Below are 23,644 nucleotides of genomic sequence, written 5' to 3'. Positions count from 1 at the left end.
ATGATACCCAATCAAGAATCTCAACACACTAAACTCCCAGATCTTGGTTTGTCAATACAGCACCATCCTCCACTTCAAAAGAGTCAGCCTCTTTGGAGAAATAGCTGATTCCAGGATTAAGACAGGGAAACTTGCACCTGGGACACCTTTTTGTGTCAAAAAGTAAAGAAACGTCAACGAAAGATGGAAATATGTCAAAGGAACACAGGAACCAACTTAATGAGGCACCCAGTAGCCAAATCTGGGACATTTTTCTTTTTAATTCTTATGAATACATAATTGTTGTATATATTTACAAGGCTACTTTTTTTTTTTTTTTTTTGAGACACAGTCTCACTCTGTCACCCAGGCTTGAGTGCAGCAGCACAATCTCGGCTCACTGCAACCTCTGCTTTCAGGGTTCAAGCAATTCTCATGCCTCAGTCTCCCGAGTAGCTGGGATTACAGGCATGCACCACCATGCTCAGCTAATTTTGTATTTTTAGTAGAGATGGGGTTTCACCATGTTGGCCAGGCTGGTCTCGAACTCTTGACCTCAAGTGATCCGTCCCCCTCGGCCTCCCAAAGTGCTGGGATTACGGGCCTGAGCCACCACGCCCAGCCTTGCATGTGATATTTTGATACAAGCTTACAAAACCTGGGACATTTAAAATAAAATAAATAAATGATAAAAGTAATGGATTACAACTCACTAAATAAAATAGAAATCCATGAGTCCATACCAATATAACTAAACAACAAAGAAAGCACCTCCTTACAGTAGAATGCCAACTAACAGATGCAGAAGGAATAGTGGATATAAAGAAACAGGATCTGGCAACGTCATAGAGGTGATCGATTCATGTGGAAAACATCAATGAATGCTAAAGCCATGGAGGATGAAAGTTTGCCCAGAAAAAAGGATACTGGCATTATTACTTACCAACAATTACTAAGGGAAAAATGACGAATTTTAAACGGAGAGAGACCAGGCCGATAACTTAACCAGGTGATCAAGATTAGCATCACCAGTGTTGGGATGAGTTGACATCTGTGTGTCTCCTCATGTGACTTACTGAGAAAGCCATGGCATCATTTCTGTGGTATTCCTGCCAGGAATGCTTAACCTTGGTCTGGTGGTTTGAAAGCACATATACTGGCAGTCAACCTACAGAATGTAAGGTCTGTATTTTTCAAAACTGTCAACAACATAAAAGACAGGGAAATATTTTAGGATTGTTTCCCAAGAAGTCTGAGGATGCAGGACAACGTCTTATCTGTAGCTAACTAGCAGCGACTCGGGAATGGGAGCTCGGCCTTAACTCTCCACATCCCTCCACTTCTAGCGCAGAGCTTTGCAAATGCTAGGTACGGTGACCACGCCCCCATTCACTTTCCAGGTCTGCCAAATCAATCTGAAAATTTGGTCATTTCACTGGTAGCAATGGATAAGGTCGTGTCAATCGTTCGTCGCAAAATCTAGAGCTCCCAGCACATGAGACATACAGTAAGTTAACTGAGCCTGGGGCCAAGATTGCTTTGACAACTGCAGAACGGAGAAGGCGCCCAACTGGCAGAGGGTAGCAATGAAGCCTTCAGAGCGCGGGGCACCTGTGAAGTCAGGGGAGCTCCCCGAAACGCTAAAATAGGCTGGAGAGGACAGAAACCCCACGACAGAGGGATGTACACACAGAAGTCAAGAAATAAATGCAGGTTGTTAGACTGCACGGGTTCCCGGGAGCAGAACGTGCCAAGGGCTAGGGAGGAGAAGGGTTCGGTCGCGAGGGGCCGGAAGGGCCTACGTCCTCTAGGGCCACCGCTTACCTCGCCCCGCAGCAGCCAGTCGCGGTAGTAGCAAAGGCGACCTTTGTCGGAACTGCGTAGGGCCTGCAAGGTCTCCCAACAGCGACCCTCAGACGGCATGGTTGGCTAAGAGGCAGCTTCTCTGAGGCCCCGCTTCCGACCAAACAAGCCCTAGACTCAGCCGCCCGGAAGCCACACAGGCTTCCGCTTCCGGGGCGCGCGCGCAGCACAGCCCCGCCCCTAACGCCTGCACGCCCCACCTCCGGCGACGCTCCCGCGCTCCCACCCTGCCGCCAGTGCGCCTGCGCGCAGGGCTTGGGCGTCGGGGCACGTTCCTCAGAGGTGACCACCAGCTGCCTGTCTCCGGGGCTGCAGAAAATTGGTCTGTGCCTTCAGACTGTGCAGAAACTGGAACCCTCATACACTGCTCATGGGACTGTAAAATGAAGCACCTACTGTGGAAGACAGTCTGGCAGTTCCTAAAAGGTTAAACAATTACCATTTGACCCAGCAGTTCTCCTAGGTAAATATATATATATATATATATGCCAAAGAAATGAAACCTATGTATATATAAAAACTTGTCCATGAATGTTCACAGCAGTGTTATTCATAATAGCCAAAAAGTGAAAGCAACCCAAACGTCCATCCATTGGTGAATGGATAAATATAGTACTATGTGTGCGGTTCCCGAGTTCCCCCGCTTTCTGTGCACTGACCAAGTATCAGAGTGCCTTGACTGCCCTGTACCCAACCAGCTGCAAGTTTTTTCCTGCAGACTTGCAACCAAACACGGGCCTTGCATATCCCCAGGCACTAAGGATATCTAGGTTATTGCCCAAAACGCTGAAACTGACCCCTGCCTTTAGCCAAATTCCATAAACCCTCATATAAACTCCATACCCTGACCCCTCGGTGAGGATGTACCTAGGTGAAACACCGCTTCTGTCTGTCGCGAGAATTGCTGCAGCCCACTCTGTAAGTTTCCCTAATAAATGTTTTGGGTTTAGTGCTGCTTTTTTGAGACAGAGTCTTGCTCTGTCCCCCAGGCTGGAGTACAGTGGCTCGATCTCGGCTGACTGCAACCTCCGCCTCCCGGGTTCAAGCGATTCTCCTGCCTCAGCTCCCCGTCTAGCTGGGACTACAGGCGCCTGTCACCACGCCCAGCTATTTTGTATTTTTAGCAGAGGCGGGATTTCACCATGTTGGTCAGGCTGGTCTCGAATTCCTGACCTCAGCTGATCCACCCACCTCGACCTCCCAAAGCGCTGGGATTACAGGCATGAGCCACTGCGCCCGGCCATAGTGCTTCTTTGGAATCGCAACCAGCCCTGTTTGGCAGAAGGAAACACCATATCTATATAATGGAATGTTATGGGGCCATAAAAATAAAGTGCTGATGATACGCTGCAACATCAATCTTGAAAGCATTATGCTGAGAGAAGCCAGTCATGAATGGCCACATGTTGGACAATTCCACTTGTGTGAAATATGCAGAAGAGACAAATCTATAGAGTCAGAGAAACTTTATGACTAGCTACCAGGGGCTGGGGGAGGGGAATGGGGAGTGACTGCTAATGGGTATGGCGTTTCTTTTTTGGGAGTGATGAAATTGGTTGGCTGGGCGCTGTGGTTCATGCCTGTAATCCCAGCACTTTGGAAGGCCAAGGTGGGCGGATCACCTGAGGTCATGAGTTTCAGACAAGCCTGGGCAACATGGCAAAACCCTGTCTCTACAAAAAATACACAAATTAGCCAGGCACAGTGCCATGCACCTATAGTCCCCACAGGCTGATGCAGGAGGATCCCTTGAACTCTGGAGGCAGAGGCTGCAGTGAGCCGAGATGGTGCCACTGCACTGCAGCCTGGGTGACAGAGCGAGACTCCATTTCAGAAAAAGAAAAAACTAGGTCTAGAATTAGATAATGGTGATGGCTACACAACTTGGTGAATATACTACAAACCACTGAATTATATATACACTTTATCTTTTCCAGACAGAATCTCACCGTGTTGCCCAGGCAGGAGTGCAGTGGTGTGATCTTGGATCACTGCAACCTCCACCTCCTGGGTTCAAGTGATTCTCCTGCCTCAGCCTACCAAGTAGCTGGGACTACAGGAGTCCACCACCACTCCCGGCTAATTTTTGTATTTTTAGTAGAGACAGGGTTTCACCATGTTGGCCAGGCTGGTCTCGAACTCCTGACCTCAGGTGATCCACCCGCCTTGGCCTCCCAAAGTGCTGGGATTACAGGTGTGAGTGACCATGCCTGGCCTATATATACACTTTGTAAGGGTGAATTCTAGGCCAGGTATGGTGGCTCATGCTTGTAATCCCAGCAGTTTGGGAGGCCAAGGTAGGAGGATTGCTTGAGCCCAGGAGTTTGAGACCAACCTGGACAACATGATGAGACCTGCCTCTACCAAAAAAGAAAAATCCAAAAATTAGCCAGGCATGGTGGCATGCACCTGTGGTCCCAGCTACTCAGAAGGCTGAGGCAGGAGATCCCTTAAACCCAGGAGGTTGAGGCTGTAGTGAGCCATCATTGTGCCACTGCACACCAGCTTGGATGACAGAGGGAGACCCTGTTTCAAAAAAATAAAGAGAGTGAATTTTATGTGAATTATATCTCAATAAAAATAGAATGAGTCCCAACTGTCCAGAGACGGCTCTAACTGGGACCCCAGACTTTCTGACCCTTCCATTGTCCACCACCTCGTGAGATCTCAGTTTCAGGTAGGAAGAATTCTCTCTGGAGTATGAGCAATGTGAACATTTTTCATTTTCTGAGTTTTTAAAAATTCTCTGGACTTCTTGTAATAAAAATATTTTAAAAAGAAAAATTGTTGGAAGAGTCCCAGAGTCCCAGCAAGGGACTCCAAGAGAGGTGTTGCTCACACCAGAGTTACATAGCAGTGCCCTGCACTGAGGTTTTCTCTAGTTTGGCAAAAATAATAATGAGTTATACAGATATATATACATGTTGATGGAAGTTTGTCAAATGTCCTTTCTCAGGAAGGTCTTTCACCTATTATAAGTTCATGTCTATTTACGTTAAGAGTATAAAAATGGAATTAGTTTTTTTGGCAATGGTAGCTGGAATTACCTTTGTTGGAAAAACTGAAAGCTGGAAACTATAAATATCCTCAAAATTTGGTAGAGAAAAGAGATTTCTAGTCTTTGAAATCCAGATGCCTAGGTGGATTCAAGAACACAGAGAAGGCTGGGTGTGGTGGCTCACACCTGTAATCCCAGCACTCTGGGGGGCCAAAATGAGAGGTTCACTTGAGCCCGGGAATTCAAGACCAACCTGGGCAATGTGGTGAGATCTGTCTCCACAAAAAATAATAAAATTAGTTGGGCATGGTGGCATACACTTGTGCTCTCAGCTACTGTGGAGGCTGAGGTGGGAGGATTGCTTGAGCTAGGGAAGTCAAGGCTGCAGTGAGCCATGTTCCCGCCATTGCACTCAGCGTGGGTGACAGAGACCCTGTCTCCAGAAGAAAAAAGAACAGAGAAGAAATTCTCTAGAGTTGAGTTAGAGTGGCTGAGAGGTGAGAAGACTGGACCACCCAGGCCAATACTAGCTAGAATCAGAAGGGCAGAGGTTAGCACAGTACGAACAAAAATGGTGAACAAAAATGGTCCAGATTCTTATTCAGAAACCAATTCACATTTTAAAAATATCTACCGTACACTATCCCATCCTCTTCCTAACAGCTAAAGTGATCTACCCTAAAACACCAAGCAATCCTTCTTACAGTTTGTTCCCTCCTGACAGTTCACTGATTACAATGTGAAAGCACCAACCTGAGCTAAAATGAAATGAGAAGCCTGATGTTTCAGGCACCAAGTACTTTAAAAATGTCTACTGGCTCTCCTGCAGCATTTTACTTAATCATTTTTTAGAGGAGGGATGAGGAGTGGTTGGGTAAAGGAAATCATCAAATGGAGCCTTAAATAACTGATTACAAAAGCTTTTTGTAAAATCACACAAATATTTCAAGAATAAATGCATTCCGGAGATACAAATCAGGCAAAAAGAAACAAAAATCAATGAAATTGGCATTACACTTGTAAAAGGCCAAATGGACACAAGCCCTCGAGGGTCTATTGTGAAGTGCTTGGGGGCAAGTGGCCTCAAAGAAACTTGGGAGTGAGAGGTTTGCACTGAGCTTGGGAAGGGAGCCTTGGGAAAACACCACACTTGTGAAATCAGAAAAAAAAAAAGCAAGTGATGGTGCTTACAGCCCAGGACGACTTCCTGCTGGTTTAGGTCAGAAAAAACCTGAGAGAGAGATTCCTAAAACAATGAGGGCTGTAAGGGGACTGGTGGAAAAAATCCAGTGGAAATATTTTCTCAGGAAAGGAAGGAGCAAAGTCATGGTAAGTTAAAATGCGGTACCCTAATGTAGTAGTAAATTTAACGCCTGTCGAGGAAATTTTAACACTTCCAACAGGTGACTGTATCAGGGAGGAGAAAACCAAGTGCTTCCTGCTTCACCTTCTGCTGCTTTCGGGACTTTTCTAGAGCTAGTAGCTAAGGACAAGACCCTGAACCCATTTTATCACTGGGAGAGGAAAACCACCAGGCTTCCCAGCTATGGCTTGGCAACTCTGGAGTTCCTATGGCTTCCGTCAGGGCTCCAGGCCCTGATAGGTGGCCTCAGGCAGGAGGAGATCGGGAGCGGATGGGAGAGCTGGTCAGGAAGGTAGAGTAGGGACCATCCCCAAACACGTTGGCGTATGATGATTTGAGGAACTGGACGTAGTTCTGCATGCTGCGGTTGGTGCTCTCGGACTGCTCCAGGCGATCTTTCAGGTCTTGCAGCCGGCTCTGGTAGCGGCGGTCCGCCTAACGAGGAGAAACAGAGCATGGGCCCGCTGTGCAGTGTCCAAAATAGAAATCCATAGAGCCATAGGGACTTTCTTAGGAGTTGCCAGGAGGTTTGGGGAGGCGAGTGTGGAGTGACTTCTAATGCGTATGGGGTTTCTTTCTGAAAATATTCTAAGGCCAGGCACAGTGGCTCATGCCTATAATCCCAACACTTCGGGAGGCCAGGACGGAATGATCACTTGAGCCTAGAAGTTCAAGACCAGCATGGGCAACATAGTGAGACTCTATCTCTACAAAAAATACAAAAATTAGCTGGGTGTGATGGTGTGCGCCTGTAGTCCTAGCTGCTCAGGAGGCTGGGGTGGGAGGACTGCTTGACCCCAGGAGTTTGAAGCTGCAGTGAGCTATGACAGCACCACTGCACTGTAGCCTGGGTGACAGAGTAAAACTCTGTCCAAAACAAAACAAAAAAAGAGTCTGGGTGCAGTGGCTCACGCCTGTAATCCCAGCACTTTGGGAGGCCAAGGTGGGCAGATCATTTGAGATCACGAGTTGAAGACCAGCCTGGCCAACATGGCGAAACCCCATCTCTACTAAAAATACACACAAAAAAGTAGCCAGGGATGGTGGCACATACTTGTAATCCCAGCTACTTGGGAGGCTGAGGGTGGGGTGGGGATCATATGAACGCAGGAGGCAGAGGTTGCAGTGAGCTGGTACCACTGCATTCCAGCCTGGGTGACACAGGGAGACTCCGTCTCTAAATAAATAAATAAATATCTACCCAGGATATCCTTAAGGGATAGGAAAGTGATTGGAGAAAAATAAAACCATGTCATATTCACAAAAACAGTAACAACAAAACACCTTGGCCCACAGGCCCCACAGAAGCTAGGTCTGCTGCCCGCTCTCCTAGCCCGGCCCACCAGCCTGACTCACATCATCACGGCTCCGCCGCAGCTGGCTCAGTTCCGTTTTGGTTCTGCTCAGCTGGGTCTCAAGGTCCAGGATTTTGTTCTGGGCTGCTCGCTCCTTGGAGAGCGCGTGCTCCTTGGTTTGTTCCACCTGCACATTCAAAGGCCCAGACATGAGACTGGTTTACCGGACATGGGGAACACTTGGCAAAGAGAAGGCTGGGCCCCTCCCACTATCTGGTCTTGCAGACAGCACTTGCACATCATTGTGGACTGTGTTCTCTAGAACGTTGGGGCAGGAACTAACTATGGGGACTATGCCTGCCACCCAGATTTGCCTGCCCTTTCCCAGTGCTCCAGGAGTCACCACCTAAGATGTGGTAAGCCTATGTGAGGCTCAAGAGGGTAGTGAGTAAATGAGCAATCATCAGATATCAAGTGCTGAGCCCTCTACAATGAAAATGTGATCCTTACAACTAATTCATGAAGCCGGTACTACTGTGTGCCCATTTTTCAGATGGAGAAATAAGCTGAGAGGTTAGGTGATTTGCCCAAGGTCACAGAGCTAGTCACTCATGAAGTCGGGACTGACCTGCCTCCTCGCATCTTCAATGGCGCTCTCCAACTGCCTTGCCAGGGTCCCACATTCCCGTGTTTTCTCCTCTAGCCGCAGCTGGGACTGGTGGATTGCCTCCTCCCTCTTGGCAATCACCTGTAGGAACTCGATATTCTGGGCACTGGTCGCCTCCAGTTTCCTAGGTGAAAGCACTCAATCAGATCCTGGGCATACCCCAACCTGTCATGTTCCACCCCGCCAGGGGGCTGCCAGCCTCTCCTGGACTGGGGATCTCATCATGCCAAGAATCTCCAACGAGCCACAGGAATAAGCCAAAGAAATGTGCAGATCAGCAAGGCGGCCAAAGAACTGTGCAGCTGGAGCAACTGGTTAGAGAACAGAGTGAAGGGTGGGAACACAAGCAGAGACTGACCGTGGGCTTTGTTGAGTGTGGATAGCATCACATGGAACACAGCAACTTGCAGCTCAGAAAAATGGTACCATTATTATCCCCACTTTAGAGATGAAGAAACTGAGCCTCAGAGAGGGGAATCCATTGGCCTGAAGTCAGCACAGCTGGCAAGTCTGTAACCAAAACCTAAGCCCGCAACTTCTGCTGTTCACTGCTGCCTCCCACAGCAAAGGGACTTCAGCTACACCACTCAACATCTTGTGTGACCAGCCATAGGGCAAATATGGCCATCCCGATATACACACACTGTCCTCAGTGCATTTCCAGGACGCCTTCCAATTTAAGGAGCTCTGCAGGGCCTGCGGGATCTAGCTGCCATTTCCAAGGCCAGCAGGGCAGAGCAGAGGTGGAGCCTGGAAGGAGCCCACTTGGTTGTAGCCTCCTTGCAAGTGTACTGGCCACCTGGGGCACTTAGGGCCTCCTAGGACGTCAGGCACCTTCACCTCTGAAACTAAGGCTGGGACCAGGGCTGGAGGACTCTTGCCCACCTCTTTTTTTTTGAGATGGAGTCTCGCTCTTTCGCCCAGGCCAGAGTGCAGTGGCGCTATCTCGGCTCAATGCAAACTCTGCCTCCCGGGTTCACGCCATTCTCCTGCCTCAGCCTTCTGAGTAGCTGGGACTACAGGCGCCTGCCACTGCGCCCGGCTAATTTTATATATATATATATATATATATATATATTTTTTTTTTTAGTAGAGATGGGATTTCACCGTGTTAGCCAGGATGGTCTCGATCTCCTGACCTCATGATCCACCCGCCTTGGCCTCCCAAAGTTCTGGGATTACAGGCATGAGACACCACGCCCGGCCTCTTGCCTACCTCTTACAGATGCTCATAGAAGCTCTCGAGGAAGACAGTCACGGGTCTAAGTCATGCTTTGCCAGGTGCCAACAGTGTGATGCTGGGAAAGTCACTTAACTCCTCCCCAAGCTCAGTTTCCTCATATTTAAAACTGGGATAATACCAGCTAACTAATAACATATGCTAAGCTATATTGAGCGATTCTCTACGTCAGGTAACATGCTAGGACCTTTACCAGGATTATATCATTGAAGACTCACACCAACACCATGAAAAGATTATTATCAGCCAGGTGTGGTGGCTCCCGCCTATACTCCCAGCACTCTAGGAGGCCTAGGTGGGTGGATCACTTGAACCCAGGAGTTCAGGACCAGCCTGGGCAACACGGCGAAACCCCATCTCTACAAAAAATACAAAAATTAGCCAGGCGTGGTGGCGTACGCCTGTAGTCCCAGCTACTTGGGGGGTTGCGGCAGGAGAATTGCTTGAGCCCAGGAGGTCGAGGTTGCAGTGAGCTGAGATTGCACCACTGCACTCCAGCCTGGGTGACAGAGTGAGATGATAGATAGATTAGATAGATAGATTAGATAGATAGATTAGATGATAGATAGATAGATAGATATAGATAGATAGATTAGATAGATAGATAGATAGATAGATAGATAGATAAATTAACTCTACCTTGACCCTTTCTTCAAAAGGAGGAAATTGAGCTTCAAAGGAATTAAATGATTTGCTCAAGATCACAATGCTTGTTAAGTGGCAGAGCTAGGCCCCAAAGCCAGGGCTTCTGATTCCCAAAGCTGTACCCTTCACCTCTGACTGCCTCCAACAATCCGTAAATAACAGAGAAGGGTCAGATCAGAAAGGTCTTGGGAAGGGTGACTGGCAAGAAAGGGCAGAAAAGAGTGGGGAAGTGTCCCCACCACAGTATACTGGCTGCTCCATTCAAACTGGGCCTTGCTGGCAGGCCCGGACCAGGCATGCCTTTTGGGACAGGTGGTGCCTACAGGTGGGCAGATCCTGCTCACGCTGTCATGGAGTGTCTCCTCAGGCTGAGAGGCCCACTTGCTCTCTCCCACAATGCTTACCACTGAAATGGAAGCAGCTTTTCCTCTGAGGTCTGCCTAGTACCTTCCAGGGCCTCGAGTCCCTCAAACACTTCCGCACACTAAGCAAAAAACAGCTAAGTGGCTGAAAGTCTCAGGTCCTAGGAAGAGGACAGAGATGGGACCAAGTGCCTCTAACCTCTCCAGTTCATCCACCTTCAGACTCAGCTGTTTATTTTCCTTCTGGGAAGCCTGATGTTTCTCTCTCGCCATCTCCAGCTTGTCCCCCTGGTGTTCGATCTAAAATGACAGCAACACAGACTGGTTTACAAAGGAATTTCCCGCTAGAGCCCTCCCCTTTCCCTATGACCTGTTGTCCACACCCAGGAAAGGGGCACAGTGCCCTCAGCAGGCGTCCAAGTCTCAACGCACAACCTAGAGGAGAAAGGACAGCAGGGACAGGTTAGGCCCAACTCCAAAGACAAAAGGCTCTCCCCACACTGGGAGAAACCAGGTTTGATGCTAAAGAATGACAAAGATGCTTTCTTGATCAGGGGAGGCCACTCAGAGAGGCCCAGCTAGGATCCAGGACAGACATGAGAAGGCAGAAACAGCTGGCAGGGCTAACTGGCCCATACAAACCAACCACAGAGCTTTACCTGTTATGTTGCTGGTACTATTGATCTCAGCCTCCTCTTAACTGGGGACAAGTGCAGGCAAGACAACAGGAAATCTGTCAATCCTTTCGAGTTGGCAAGTTTGAGAATTTACCCAGAGGGCTGTTTTATGCAGAAGCCTCAGCTATCAGGGCTCAAAGGCCCTGAGAACGCTCAGGTTCAATGGAGAAGGCAGGTAATGTAAGGTTACAGTACTGAGAACGTGGGCTTGGGAACCAGACAGAGCTGGCTGGGTTCCAATCCCTGCTTACTAAGTACTAGCTCTGTGATGGTAGGGAATTACTTCTCCTCTCTATGCCTTGGGCTGCTTTCTGTAAAATGGGGAAAATAACACATGCACCTCACAAAGTTTCTGATGGAATTAAATGAGAGAATGCAGGAACACAGAAGAGGTGCTCAAAAAATGGTAGCCCCTTTTCTAATTATCACAAGTACACACGTCAAGAGTGGGAGAAGGGGCCTTGCCCAAGGTCACGCTGCAAATGAGCGGTATATAATTTCTTGGACACTGTAGGCAGTAGGCATGGTTCCAGTAACCCAGAGACAGACTGCTTCTGGGAGAAAGGGACTGCTTGCTTCTTTCAGGACAGAATCTCAGGCAGTGAATCTGTTAAAGAGTCAGGAGAAGCAGCTAAAGCAAGAGAAAGAAAAAAAGAAATTCTGTGGCTCGGTGTCTGCTGGCATCTCCCAGCTGTGGGTGTGGAGCTGAGGACAGCTGCGGAGCACACGGGCAGAGGCAGGCAGAGGCAGCAGTCTTGGGTGGGGGCAACAGCAGGAGGGCCCAGTGACTCCACGCAAGTGACGGCTCCTATAACTACAATCACTTTGTGCAAACACATGGTATTTGGCACACCAGACTTTTATTTCACAGCACTGATGATAGCTCACTCCTTTTAAAAAGCAGCAGCCAAGAAAAAGGAAGTAGTCCTCCCTTGGGGGGCGTGCAGCTCATCTTGGTATGCGGGCCCCTGCTCGGGTCAGTTCGTGGGACCCTTTCTGCCAGTCCCTTACCCGGCTGCGCAGGTCTGATATGATGGCTGTGAGGTCGATGTTCTTCCGCTCATAGCCCTGCAGTTGGTCTTGGCACTCAGCCAGCTTCGCCTCCGTGATCTTCAGGATGTCAGGGAGCTGCTGCAGGTCAGCCAGCTGAGACTGGAACTGCCTTCGTGCCTGAAGCAGGAAGGAAAGACCCACAGTTGGGAAAGGCCTGGCTCCTAGTGGAGCCAGGCAGAGTCCTTTAGAGTTAGGGCAGGGGTGACACAGTCCCCAGTGGAGGATCCTGCAAAATCCATAGCAGAATTGTGGCCTACACTCCCTGCTGGCCATTGAGCAGGTGGCTTGCTATTCATTTAGTTATCCCGTAACAATGGCAACCACACGCTAAACACCAAGACCCAGGCATTGTACCAGGGGCTCTCTGCACACTTGCTCATTTAATTCAGACAACCTGTAAAATAGGTGATGCTGTCCCCATGTAAGTATAGTAAGGATCAAGAGAGCTAAGTCATTTGCCCAAGGTCATTCAGCTAAAAACTGGTAAACACAGGATTAAAGTCTAGTCTAACTCCAGGCCAGGTGCAGTGGCTCACGCCTGTAATAGTAGCACTCTGGAAAGCCAAGGGGGGGCAGATTATTTGAGGTCAGGAGTTCGACACCACCCTGGCCAACATGGTGAAATCCCGTCTCTACTAAAAATACAAATATTAGCTGGGAATGGTGGCACACGCCTGTAGTCCCAGCTACTTGGGACGCTGAGGCAGGAGAATCGCTTGAACCCGGGAGGTGGAGGTTGCAGTGAGCTGAGATCACACCACTGCACTCCAGCCTGGGTGACACAGCAAGACTCTGTCTCAAAAAAAAAATAAAATAAATTTTAAAAGTCTTACTCTAAAGCCCCTAGGAAAGCAGTCACAATGCTACAGGTCAGAGGGAAAAGTGAGAAATATCTGGTCTAAGTCCATCCTTGTACTTAACACGGAGACTGAGAACTAGAGAGGGGCTTGACTTGCCCAAGGTTATGAAACAAATTAGTGGCTGAGCCTGGACTCAGCCCATCTCCAAGGTAACCATTAAGATAATCCCCTGCTCTAATCAGCCAAACCATCTGTAGAAGAATAAGCCTTTTTGGGAAGAGGATGGGAGACATATTTTCTGGCTGGTACAAAATAAGGACACCATATAGAATGAAATAGGCATGCCAAAGACCTGGCATAACTAGATTTCTGTCTACTTGGATGCTCCAAGCATGAGGTTTTTTTGTTTGTTTGTTTGTTTGTTTTTTGAGACAGAGTTTTACTCTTGTTGCCCAGGCTAGAGTGTAGTGGCGTGATGACGGCTCACTGCTACCTCCACCTCCTGGGTTCAAGCGATTCTCCTGCCTCAGCCTCCCGAGTAGCTGGGATTACAGGCATGTGCCACCAGGCCTGGCTAATTTTGTGTTTTTAGTAGAGACGGGGGTTTCACCATGTTGGTCAGGCTGGTCTCGAACTCCCGACCTCAGTTGACGTGCCTGCCTCAGTCTCCCAAAGTGCTGGGATTACAGGTGTGAGAGACCGTGCCCGGCCAGGAGAGTTTTTTCCTTGTTATTTTAAGAAAATTGAAAAGGAGGTAGAAGAAAACCAAGAGAAAAAAAAAAAAAAAGACATAGCAGCAGCATGAGAGAGAGGAGAGAGGAGACAAGAAAGAGACAAAGGAGAGAGAGGCACAGGGTGGAGTGGATGAGCCCACCAATGAGAAAATGAGCTCACCTTTGTTGCCCAAATCAGGTAAGGTCAAAGGCAAACAAGGGGAACAGACTCACAGTCATTGAGTTAGATATGGAATTGGGTAGGAGAAGAAAGCAAGGAAGGAAAGCAGTACCGCCTCAATCTCTTTGTTCATCTCATCTTTAAGGATCTTGTTCTCTTTGTCACAGCGTTCTAGCTGGGCAGCTACTTCATCAGCCTCCAACCTGGTCTTCATCACCTAGGGACCAACAACACTGTGGTTCATCTTAGGCAGAGCCACGTTTTGGTGAAAACCATCTTCCATACCCAACCCTTCCTGGAAGTGGCCTGGTAGGGAGCCCCCAGTCTGATGGGGGCAGGGTGGGCACTGCTCAGAAGGGCCAGGGCCCCAGTGAGGCCTACCTGACTCTTATAGTTGTCAATCATCCCCTCATAGTTCTTCACTGAGGCCTTCAGCTGCTGGACCTCGAGGTGTGCCTGGTTGAGTTTGTCCTCCATTGGAGCAAAGCTGGCCTGGAAAGGATGGCTCATGAGTAACCCACAGGAAGGTTCTGCTTCAGGTGGACCTCCTACCCTCAACTCTATCCTAAGAACCAGCAAAGGAAAGGCCCCCTACTCTAACCCACAAAGCACTTTTCCTGAGAGAAGCACCGAGAAGCAGGTAAGACTCCTAATGTTACCACCTCAAGTGAATAGAGATGCAAATAAATGACTTCTGTTTTTTCTTAATCCAAAAGCAATATGTAATCATTAAAGAACATGGGGATAAAACCAGGCCGGGAGCAGGGGCTCACGCCTTTAATCCCAGCACTTTGGGAGGCCAAGGTGGGCGGATCACGAGGTCAGGAGATCGAGACCATCCAGGCTAACACGGTGAAACCCCGTCTCTACTAAAAGTACAAAAAATTAGCCGGGCGTGGTGGTGGGCGCCTGTAGTCCCAGCTACTCGGGAGGCTGAGGCAGGAGAATGGCATGAAGCCGGAGGCGGAGCTTGCAGTAAGCCGAGATCGTGCCACTGCACTCCAGCCTGGGCGACAGAGCAAGACTCCGTCTCAAAAAAAAAAAAAAGAAAATGGGGATAAAACCAAGACGCACTAATCCTAATGCTTAATGACTTGGGATATGGCTATATATCTATAGCTGCATAACTTTTTCATTTCTGTCAAAAAGAATGAGACTATACTATACTTACTGCTATGTAACATACTTTTTCCCCACCATGGGATCTGCCAGGTTGTATGTAACATACTTTTTATTTGTTTATTTTTTTTTTGAGATGGAGTCTCGCTCTGTTGCCCAGGCTGGAGTGCAAAGGCACAATCTCGGCTCAATGCAACCTCCACCTCCCAGGTTCAAGCTATTCTCCTGCCTCAGCCTCCAGAGTAGCTGGGCTTACAGGCACACACCCCACACCCGGCTAATTTTTTATATTTTTGGTAGAGATGGGGTTTTACCATGTTGGCCAGGCCGATCTCAAACTCCAGACCTCAAGTGATCCGCCCACCTCGGCCTCCCAAAGTGCTGGGATTATAGGCATGAGCCACCACATCTAGCCGTAACACACTTTTAAAATTAACAATATGTTGTGGGCCGGATGTGGTGGCTCACACTTTAGGAGTGTAATCCCAGCACTTTAGGAGGCCAAGGTGGGCGGACCACGAGGTCAGGAGTTCGAGACCAGCCTGGCCAATATGGTGAAACCTCGTCTCTACTAAAAATACAAAAATCAGCCGGACGTGCTGGTGTGTGCCTGTAGTCCCAGCTACTTGGGAGGGTGAGGCAGAAGAAACACTTGAACCTGGGAGGTGGAGGTTGCAGTGAGCTGAGATTGCACCACTGCACTCCAGCCTGGAGGTCTGGAGTTTGAGATCAGCCTGGCCAACATGGTAAAACCCCATCTCTACCAAAAATTAAAAAAAAAAAAAAAAATTATGTTGTGAACTTCTCTCAAGTCAATAAATGTCCTCTCAACTTATAATGCAGGAGGGAAATTTTAAAAATAAAAAAATAAATAAATAAATAAATGTCTTCCTATAACCCAAATATTCATCTTAAATGGGACAATATAAATCATGCTGTATCAAATGAATAAAATAAGTAGTAGTCACTTAAAAGAGAGATAAAGCTCAAAAAACCAATCTTAACAGATGTCCGTAAATATAGTTAAATCAGAAAAGCAAGTGAAAGAATAATGGATGGATGAGTGGATGTGTGTGTGCTTGATATGTTAGTACTGGGGGAAAATCTAGAAAAATATATGTTCATGGCTAGCGAAGATCTTCATGTCTACATCACATTTCTGTAATGTTTTGAATTTTTACTATGAACATATTTAACTTTTACAATTATACTAGGAAAGGCCAGGCGTGGTGGCTCACACCTGTAATCCCAACACTTTGGGAAGCCATGGCAGGTGGATCACCTGAGGTCAGAAGTTCGAGACCAGCCTGGCCAACGTGGTGAAACCCTGTCTCTTACTAAAAATACAAAAAATTAGCTGGGCATGGTGGCGGATGCCTGTAATCCCAGCTACTTGGGAGGCTGAGGCAGGAGAATCACTTGATCCTGGGAGGTGGAGGCTGCAGTGAGCTGAGATCGTGCCACTTCACTCCAGCCTGGGCAACAGAGCAAGACTCTGTCTCAAAAAAAAAAAAAAATTATACTAGGAAAATATTACTCCTACAAACATCATTTTGAATGGCCACACTGTAATACACTATACAGATGCACCATACTATAACTAATCCCCTAAATAATTGTTGGCTTTTAAAATTTTTTTGTAGAGATGGGGTCTTGCTGGGGTTGCCCAGGCTGGTCTAGAACTCCTGGCCTCAAGCAGTCCTCTCACATTGAGATTACAGGTGTGAGCCACCATGGCTGGCCTCCTAAATAACTGTTAAGACGTGCATGTTACTTTTAATTTATCCGACAATTGCACTATACAGATGAGATACTACTACACTCCCACTGGAGTAGCTAACATAAAATAGACACTCAATACCAAGCTACCAAGCGTTGCCAAGGAGGCAAGGAGCAACTGTTATCCTTTTACTCACCACTGACAGATGTGGAGATTTGTTCAACTACTTTACTATTCAGTAACATCTACCAGTAACTACTTTACTACTCAGTGACACACTTTACTATTCAGTGACATCTACCAAATATAGACTTATGCACACCCCATGATGACCTGGCAATCCTACTTCAAAGTATATAAACAATAAAGACGCACCAAATGTATACACCTAAAGACATACAAAGATGTTCACAGCAACACTATGGAAACCCAAATGTCCACTGACAGTAGAATGGACAAATATACTGTGGTGTGTTCATATAACGGCATACCCTAGAGCGCTGAGGATGAATAAACTGCTACAAACAATGGGGCTGACTCAACAAACTTGCAGAGTAGAAGCCAGGCCCAAGGATATTCAAACTATTCAAATCTCTAAAGTTAAAAGCAGGCAACTAATTTGTGGTGACAGGAGATGGTCTAGCAGTTACCTTTACAGGTGTATTAGTAACAAGAAAGGTCACTAGAGTGCAGGCAAGGTTCAATCAGAGTGAGTGATGGACAAAGTATATTCACTTTATGAAAATTCTAGGATCTGTGTACTTTTCCATATGTTATTCTTCCTTAAAATCAATCTTAACAAGAAAAAACAAAATCAGTGAAAAAATAAAGCTAGATGTTATTGCCCAGATCAACAAAAAAGCAAGATAAAACCTGTCTCTGAAATGTCAACCTCTGCTCAGGTGCCTCTCACTCCTGGCAGGCTGGATATGGGTATGGTGAGGTTAAGAGCTAGGGCTCGAGTCAGACTTGGGTTCAAATCTCAACTCTGATACTTCCTAGGGCAAAATCTTGGCAAGACACTTGACCTTTCTCTCAGCCTCAGTTTTCTTATTCTCATTTCTTGTTTTTTCTTTTGAGACAGAGTCTCGCTGTGTTGCCCAGGCTGGAGTGCAGCGGCGCGATCTCGGCTCACTGCAACCTCCACTTCCCAGGCTCAAGCAATTCTCCTGCCTCAGCCTCCTGAGTAGCTGGGATTACAGGCACACACCACCATGCCCAGATAATCTTTTTTGTATTTTTAGTAGAGACGGAGTTTCGCTATGTTGGCCAGGCTGGTCTTGAACTCCTGACCTCAGGTGATCCGCCTGCCTCAGCCTCCCAAAGTGCTGGGATTACAGACGTGAGCCCGGCCCCTTATTCTCATTTCAAATGGAGATAATCATCACGTTACTGGCAGGTTGGACAGTTTAAGTGAGAATTAATGCCCGTGAAGGGGCCCAGCAGGCCCCCAGGAGAGCCCACATTAACCTCAAATGAGCTCTATCTCATGTGCGCAGGCTGAGTGCACCATGTTAAGCATTTCACATGCGTTACCACATTCTCACAAGGACCTCATTTCCTCTACCTAAGGAAGAGGCATGGAATTTTTCACTCAGGTCCTACAGCCAGGAAGCGGCAGAGTAAGGAGTTGAATTCAGGCTTTCTTTTTTTTTTTGACACAGAGTCTCTCTCTGTTTTCCAGGCTGGAGTGCAGTGGGGCGATCTCAGCTCACCACAGCCTCAACCTGCCAGGCTCAAGCGATTCTCCCAACTCAGCTTCCGGAGTAGCTGGGACTACAGGCGCATGCCTCCACGCCTGGCTACTTTTTGTATGTTTTGCAGAGACAGGATTTTGCCATGTTGCCCAGGTTGGTCTCGAACTCCTAGGCTCAAGTGATCCACCTGCCTTGGCCTCCCAAAATGCTGGGATTACAGGCCTAAGCCACCATGCCTGGTCAAATCCAGGCTTTGCTGACTCCCTGTTAGTCAAGATGCCCCCAGGCCCACTTAAGACAAGACCCCTCATCAGCTCGCTGGGCCCCACCCAGCTGCCTGGTCCCCAGCTCTCACTGCGAACCTTCAGCCTCTCATTCTCCAGCTTGAATGCGGAATACTCAGCAGTCTGACGGTGCAGTCTCTCCACCAGGCTATCCCGGTCTTCCCGCATCTTCTCCTCCAAGGTTTGTTGTTGGTTTACGAGATCTGTTACCCGGCTGGAAGATCACAAAGTGAAAGCAGACAGAGAGAATCAATTACACAGGCTTGTTTGTTTTTCAGTGTGTGGTTTTTTTTTTTTGTTTTTTTGTTTTTTGAGACGGAGTCTCACTCTGTCCTGTCACCCAGGCCGGAGTGCAGTGGCGCGATCTCGGCTCACTGCAAGCTCCGCCTCCCGTGTTCACGCCATTCTCCTGCCTCAGCCTCCCGAGTAGCTGGGACTACAGGCGCCCACCGCCACGCCCAGCTAAGTTTTTGTATTTTTAGTAGAGATGGGGTTTCACCGTGTTAGCCAGGATGGTCTCGATCTCCTGACCTCGTGATCTGCCCGCCTCGGCCTCCCAAAGTGCTGGGATTACAGGCGTGAGCCACCGCACCCGCCCAATTACACAGGTTCGAAAGAACCCAGGTCTTTGTGTGGTGTGGGACCAAGTGTTCTCATCACTCGACATACTGCCTGCCTGCTCCCCAATCTCCACACTGAGAAGCAACTCTGCTGCCCTGCCTTGGCATTGCTGCTGTGGCACTCCCATGCCTGTCCCACCTCTGAACGACGTCCGTTAAGATGTGTCTCCCATACCTCTCCCTCCAAGAAACCATCTACAATTCAACAATAAGCAATGACTTATTAAGAGAAGTGTGGGCTGGGTGTGGCAGCTCACACCTGTAATCCCAGTGTTTTGGGAGGCCGAGGCGGGAGGATTGCTTGATCCCAGTAGTTGAAGGTTGCAGTGAGCTATGCTGGTGCCACTGCACTATAGCCTGGGTGAAGGAGCAAGACTTTGTCTCCATTAAAAAAAAAAAAAAGAGAGAGAGAGGGATGTGTACCCATCTTGATCCTCTCATAAGGCCAAGATACCCTTGGAAGGCAAGGACCAGAGACATGATCCCTTCCCAACTCCGTATGACACCTCCTGGAATCTCTCTGCCTATCAGGTCTTGGTGTTAGGACAGACTCTCCTGGAATCCCTTCCTGGACTCCCAGGCTGTTGGTCAGGGATTATCACCCAGTCATTCCTCTCCAGCAGGACCCTGAGCACCCTGGGCTTTTGTACCCCCAGCAGGGGGCTGGTGCCATGATTGTTCATTCACATATGAACACCCACCTAACACAGGAAGGAACAGCAATGAATGTGGTGTGGGAAAAAGGTACAAATAGAGAGAAAGACACCAACTTAGAAGCCAGCTGCCTGCCCCACCCCCAGTCCCTTCCGCTCGCTGTTGCTCCCTCAGTCACTCAGCAAGGCTATCATCAGTCAAAGGGCAGAGACTGTGGCCTCAAGAGGAGCCCTGGTGCTCACAGGTGCTTACTCCTCTATCTTGACCACAGACCCATCAAAAAAACCTTTGCACAATATGTGCTCTCAGTATTGACCAATTACAGTCCACCACTGAACACTGACTAGGCCCAAGCAAACACATCAGTTTGCTGGCAACTCCGGTTTACCTGGCAAACTCCTACTCACACTTAAAAACCCAGTTCAGACTTCAAGACATCTTGTCCCTGACCCCTCCCCTGTACCATGTACGCTTCTGTCTTAGGTATCTATGTTCTCCCACTAGACAGAGAACGCCCTAAGGACAGCAGCTGGTATAGAGCCTGGCACATAGCGGGTTCTCAGAACATGTTTGCTAAGTTGAGTTGAATACAGTAAGAGACTTTCCTGACCTAGGAGACTAAATGGGCGCCCCCATGACCTATGCTTAGTCCAGGGAGTCCGTGCCTCTCGCAGCCCTGTCTCCTCTACAGAGTGGAGAGCAGGGAACGCATTTGTCTTCTTACTGCTGTAACCCTGATGGCCAGCACACAGCAGCTTGGTATATGGTAGATGCTCAATATATGTTTTTCCAATAAATGAAGGAAAAAAGGAGAATGACGGAATGAATGGTCACTGCTCACAGTTCACCAGTGGGCAAGAAAGGTGTCAGCTCAGTCACTTGCAACTTGAGGCCACTTTTGCCCCCTACTCCCATGCCATACCATTGACCTACTGATTGGCAGGCACTGGCAAACAGCTGCTCTCCCTGGGCAGACAACAGAGAGAAGACACTTGGGTCACCATCTGCCCCATTCCCCAATAGGAATGAGGACACCAGGGTGCCCATTTCAAATGCTGTGTAGACTGGGGACAGGATCAGGCCCAGGTGCTAAAGTCAGACCCACACCTCTGTGACCAGAGAGACCCGGCCCCTAGCCAGTGCCTGACAGTAGGGTAGGACCCCAGGACTAGGGCCAGAGCTTGCACCCCAGCTCCAACCAGAAAGCCTAGCTCAGGGCTGCCCACATCACAGCCCAGTGCAGCCCCCAACCTGGAGAGTACAAACAGCAGCCACGTGGCCTTCCCTGAGCCACCAGGCCCCTCCCACCTGCACACCCAAGTCCCTCAACAGCGCCACGTTCCCTCTCCTACTCTAAGACATACTCATTCAGGACAATAATTTCCAGCTCGAGGTCTCCCTTGTCTTTTACAACTTGGTTGTAGCGGCTCCTCCAGGACTCCAGAGTGGATAAAGCTTCAGCAACATAAAGATCCTGGGAACACGGGATAAAAGGGCCTGTCAGCCTAGTGTCAGTGCTGAGGCTGCCAGGAGCTGGGAGCGGGCTCATCCTAGGTGGTTTCTCACCCTGGTAACCTAAACCTCATTCTGGAATTCACCTTTCTAGAGGGCGCTGGGAGCGACAGTGGGAGCCCAACTAGTGCTCCCAGATTTCTAGCAATCAAATGCATCCTGTTTGTAAATCCTTCCTTAACCATTATTCTCACCCACAAAGCTGATGTGGCTGAACTCTTCTACAAAGCCTCCAATCATCTCCAGCCACCCATCCATCCAGCTTTTACCCATTTGATCTCCTTAACTCCCTCTCCCTCCTCCCCAGCTATCTATCCTTTCCACCACTACCATCCCTCATCCCCCACCCCTCCCCGCTACCCATCTGGCTGACCACCCCTCTGCCATCACCCAGCCCTCCTCAGGGCAGGTGAGGAGCTGGGCACCCCAGGCCTGCGACCTTGTCGGCGAGTTGCACGTGCAGCTGCTCAGCGTACTCCTCGCTCTTCTCGGCTCGCTCCTTCTGGGCTCGGATGGCCTTCTTCAAGCTCTCTTTGTCTCGGTCTCCCTTCTGCTTCAACTCCTTCAGCTGCTCCATGATGGCCTCCACTTCTGCCTTGTGCTGATTCCCACTGCGCTCCAGATTCTGGAAGGGGGAAGGGGTGAGACAGAGAGGGAGAAGAGAGACAAGGAGGTTGTGGGAAGGCAAAGCAGAGGGTGAAGGAGAAAGGGAGGAAAAGGCAAGAGCAGAGAGGAAACGAGGAAGACAGAAAAAAGTGCTCAGCTGTGTGAGAGGCTCCCCTAACTCGGACCAGAGACACAGTCCCTCCCAGCTCCCCACGACACCTCCCTGGATCTCTCAGCCCATGGGGTCTTGATATTAGGTCAGAACTGCTCTGGAATCCTTCCCTGAACTCCCAGCCTTGTGGTCAGAGATAGTTCCTTGGTCACTCAGCAGACTATGACCTCAGAGGACCCCTGGGCTACAAAGAGACCATCCCTTTCCCTTGGGTAATTAGGAGAACTGAGGGCCTAGGGGATTAAGTGATAGGCCTGCGGGCATGGCACGCAACCCCGTCACTGTTGGGAAGGATGCCCAACACTTCCTGGGTCTCTGTCCATTGCTCTTGCCACTGTCCTAGAATGTCTCTGAGGCCTGAGTATTTTGTCATCAGCTGCCTCAGAAACCTTTGGAGGCATACTTCCTGAGTGTGATATCTGGGCCAGGCCACTACCATCAAATTGGCAGGCGCTTGCCTCCTCTTTCCGCACTTGTGGGGCCAATAGGTACCTTGATCTGCATGCACAGGCGACTATTCTCAGCCTCTTTGGACCGAAGCTGTGCCTGCAAATGCCCACGCATGGACTCCATGGATTTAGAAAGCTCAGAGGCTGTCTTTGCTTGAGCCTGTGGAGAGACAGAGAAAGTGATGGAGGCACAATTTTTGTTTGTTTGTTTTTTCATATGGAGTCTCGCTCTGTTTCCCAGGCTGGAGTGCAGTGGCGCAATCTCGGCTCACTGCAACCTCCACCTCTAGGGCTCCAGCGATTCTCCCGCCTCAGCCTCCTGAGTAGCTGGGGTTACAGGCACGTGCCATCAAACCCGGCTAGTTTTTTATATTTTTAGTAGAGACAGGGTTTCACCATGTTGGCCAGACTGGTCTCGATCTCCTGACCTCAAGTGATCCACCTGCCTCGGCCTCCCAAAGTGCTGGGATTACAGGTGTGAGCCACCATGCGTGGTCAACAATTTTTTTTTTTTTTTTTTTTGTAACAGGGTATCACTCTGTTGCCGAGGCTGGAGTGCAGTGGCATGACCATGACTCATTGCAGCCTCAGTCTCCCAGGCTCAAGTGATCCTCCCATCTCAGCATCCAGTGTAGATGGAACTACAGGTGCATGCCACCACACCTGGTTGATTTTTTAATTTTAATTTTAATTTTGTAGAGATGGGGTCTCCCTGTGTTGCCCAGGACAGTCTCAAACTCCTGGCCTCAATCAATCCTCCTGCATTGGCCTCCCAAAGTGCTAGGGAGTGGCCTAGGCTGGTCTCGAAAAAAGTGCCAGACATGAGCCACTGCACCCGGCCTAAATGCAGGATTTGAACCCAGCTCTCTGCATATCCATTATATTCTACTGGCTCATAAAAATGCACAACTGCGGCTGGGCGCAGTGGCTCATGCCTGTAATCCCAGCACTTTGGGAGGACAAGGCAGGCAGATT

General features: G+C 48.8%; 2 protein-coding genes across 31 annotated transcripts in view; both read right to left on the bottom strand.

Annotated features, from left to right (window-relative positions):
- GLE1 (GLE1 RNA export mediator) overlaps positions 1–2,023 on the bottom strand; it is a 37,166-nt gene extending 35,143 nt beyond the window's left edge. Inside the window, exon 1 of one of the 2 annotated variants that reach the window (XR_010136418.1) lies at positions 1,804–2,023. Coding sequence is in view for 1 of the 2 variants with exons in the window: in NM_001132194.1 (NP_001125666.1) it covers positions 1,804–1,902 (99 nt within the window). In the remaining variant the exon portion in view is untranslated. 2 annotated transcript variants of the gene reach the window in all.
- Positions 2,024–5,744: 3,721 nt separating this feature from the next.
- Positions 5,745–23,644, bottom strand: part of ODF2 (outer dense fiber of sperm tails 2) — a 46,378-nt gene continuing 28,478 nt past the window's right edge. For 25 of the 29 annotated variants that reach the window (XM_054519429.2, XM_054519425.2, XM_054519433.2 and 22 more), the window contains 11 exons: positions 22,713–22,829; positions 21,882–22,067; positions 21,295–21,404; positions 18,735–18,870; positions 14,218–14,328; positions 13,949–14,053; positions 12,101–12,259; positions 10,612–10,712; positions 8,127–8,289; positions 7,560–7,685; positions 5,745–6,638 (listed from right to left, as the gene is read on the bottom strand). In XM_054519429.2, the coding sequence (XP_054375404.2) occupies positions 6,450–6,638; positions 7,560–7,685; positions 8,127–8,289; positions 10,612–10,712; positions 12,101–12,259; positions 13,949–14,053; positions 14,218–14,328; positions 18,735–18,870; positions 21,295–21,404; positions 21,882–22,067; positions 22,713–22,829 (1,503 nt within the window). In that variant the 3' untranslated portion in view covers positions 5,745–6,449. 29 annotated transcript variants of the gene reach the window in all.

This window comes from Pongo abelii, chromosome 13, assembly GCF_028885655.2.
Source record: "Pongo abelii isolate AG06213 chromosome 13, NHGRI_mPonAbe1-v2.0_pri, whole genome shotgun sequence".
Classification (NCBI taxonomy): Eukaryota; Metazoa; Chordata; class Mammalia; order Primates; family Hominidae; genus Pongo; species Pongo abelii.
This window is presented reverse-complemented; position numbering and strand designations above follow the sequence as displayed.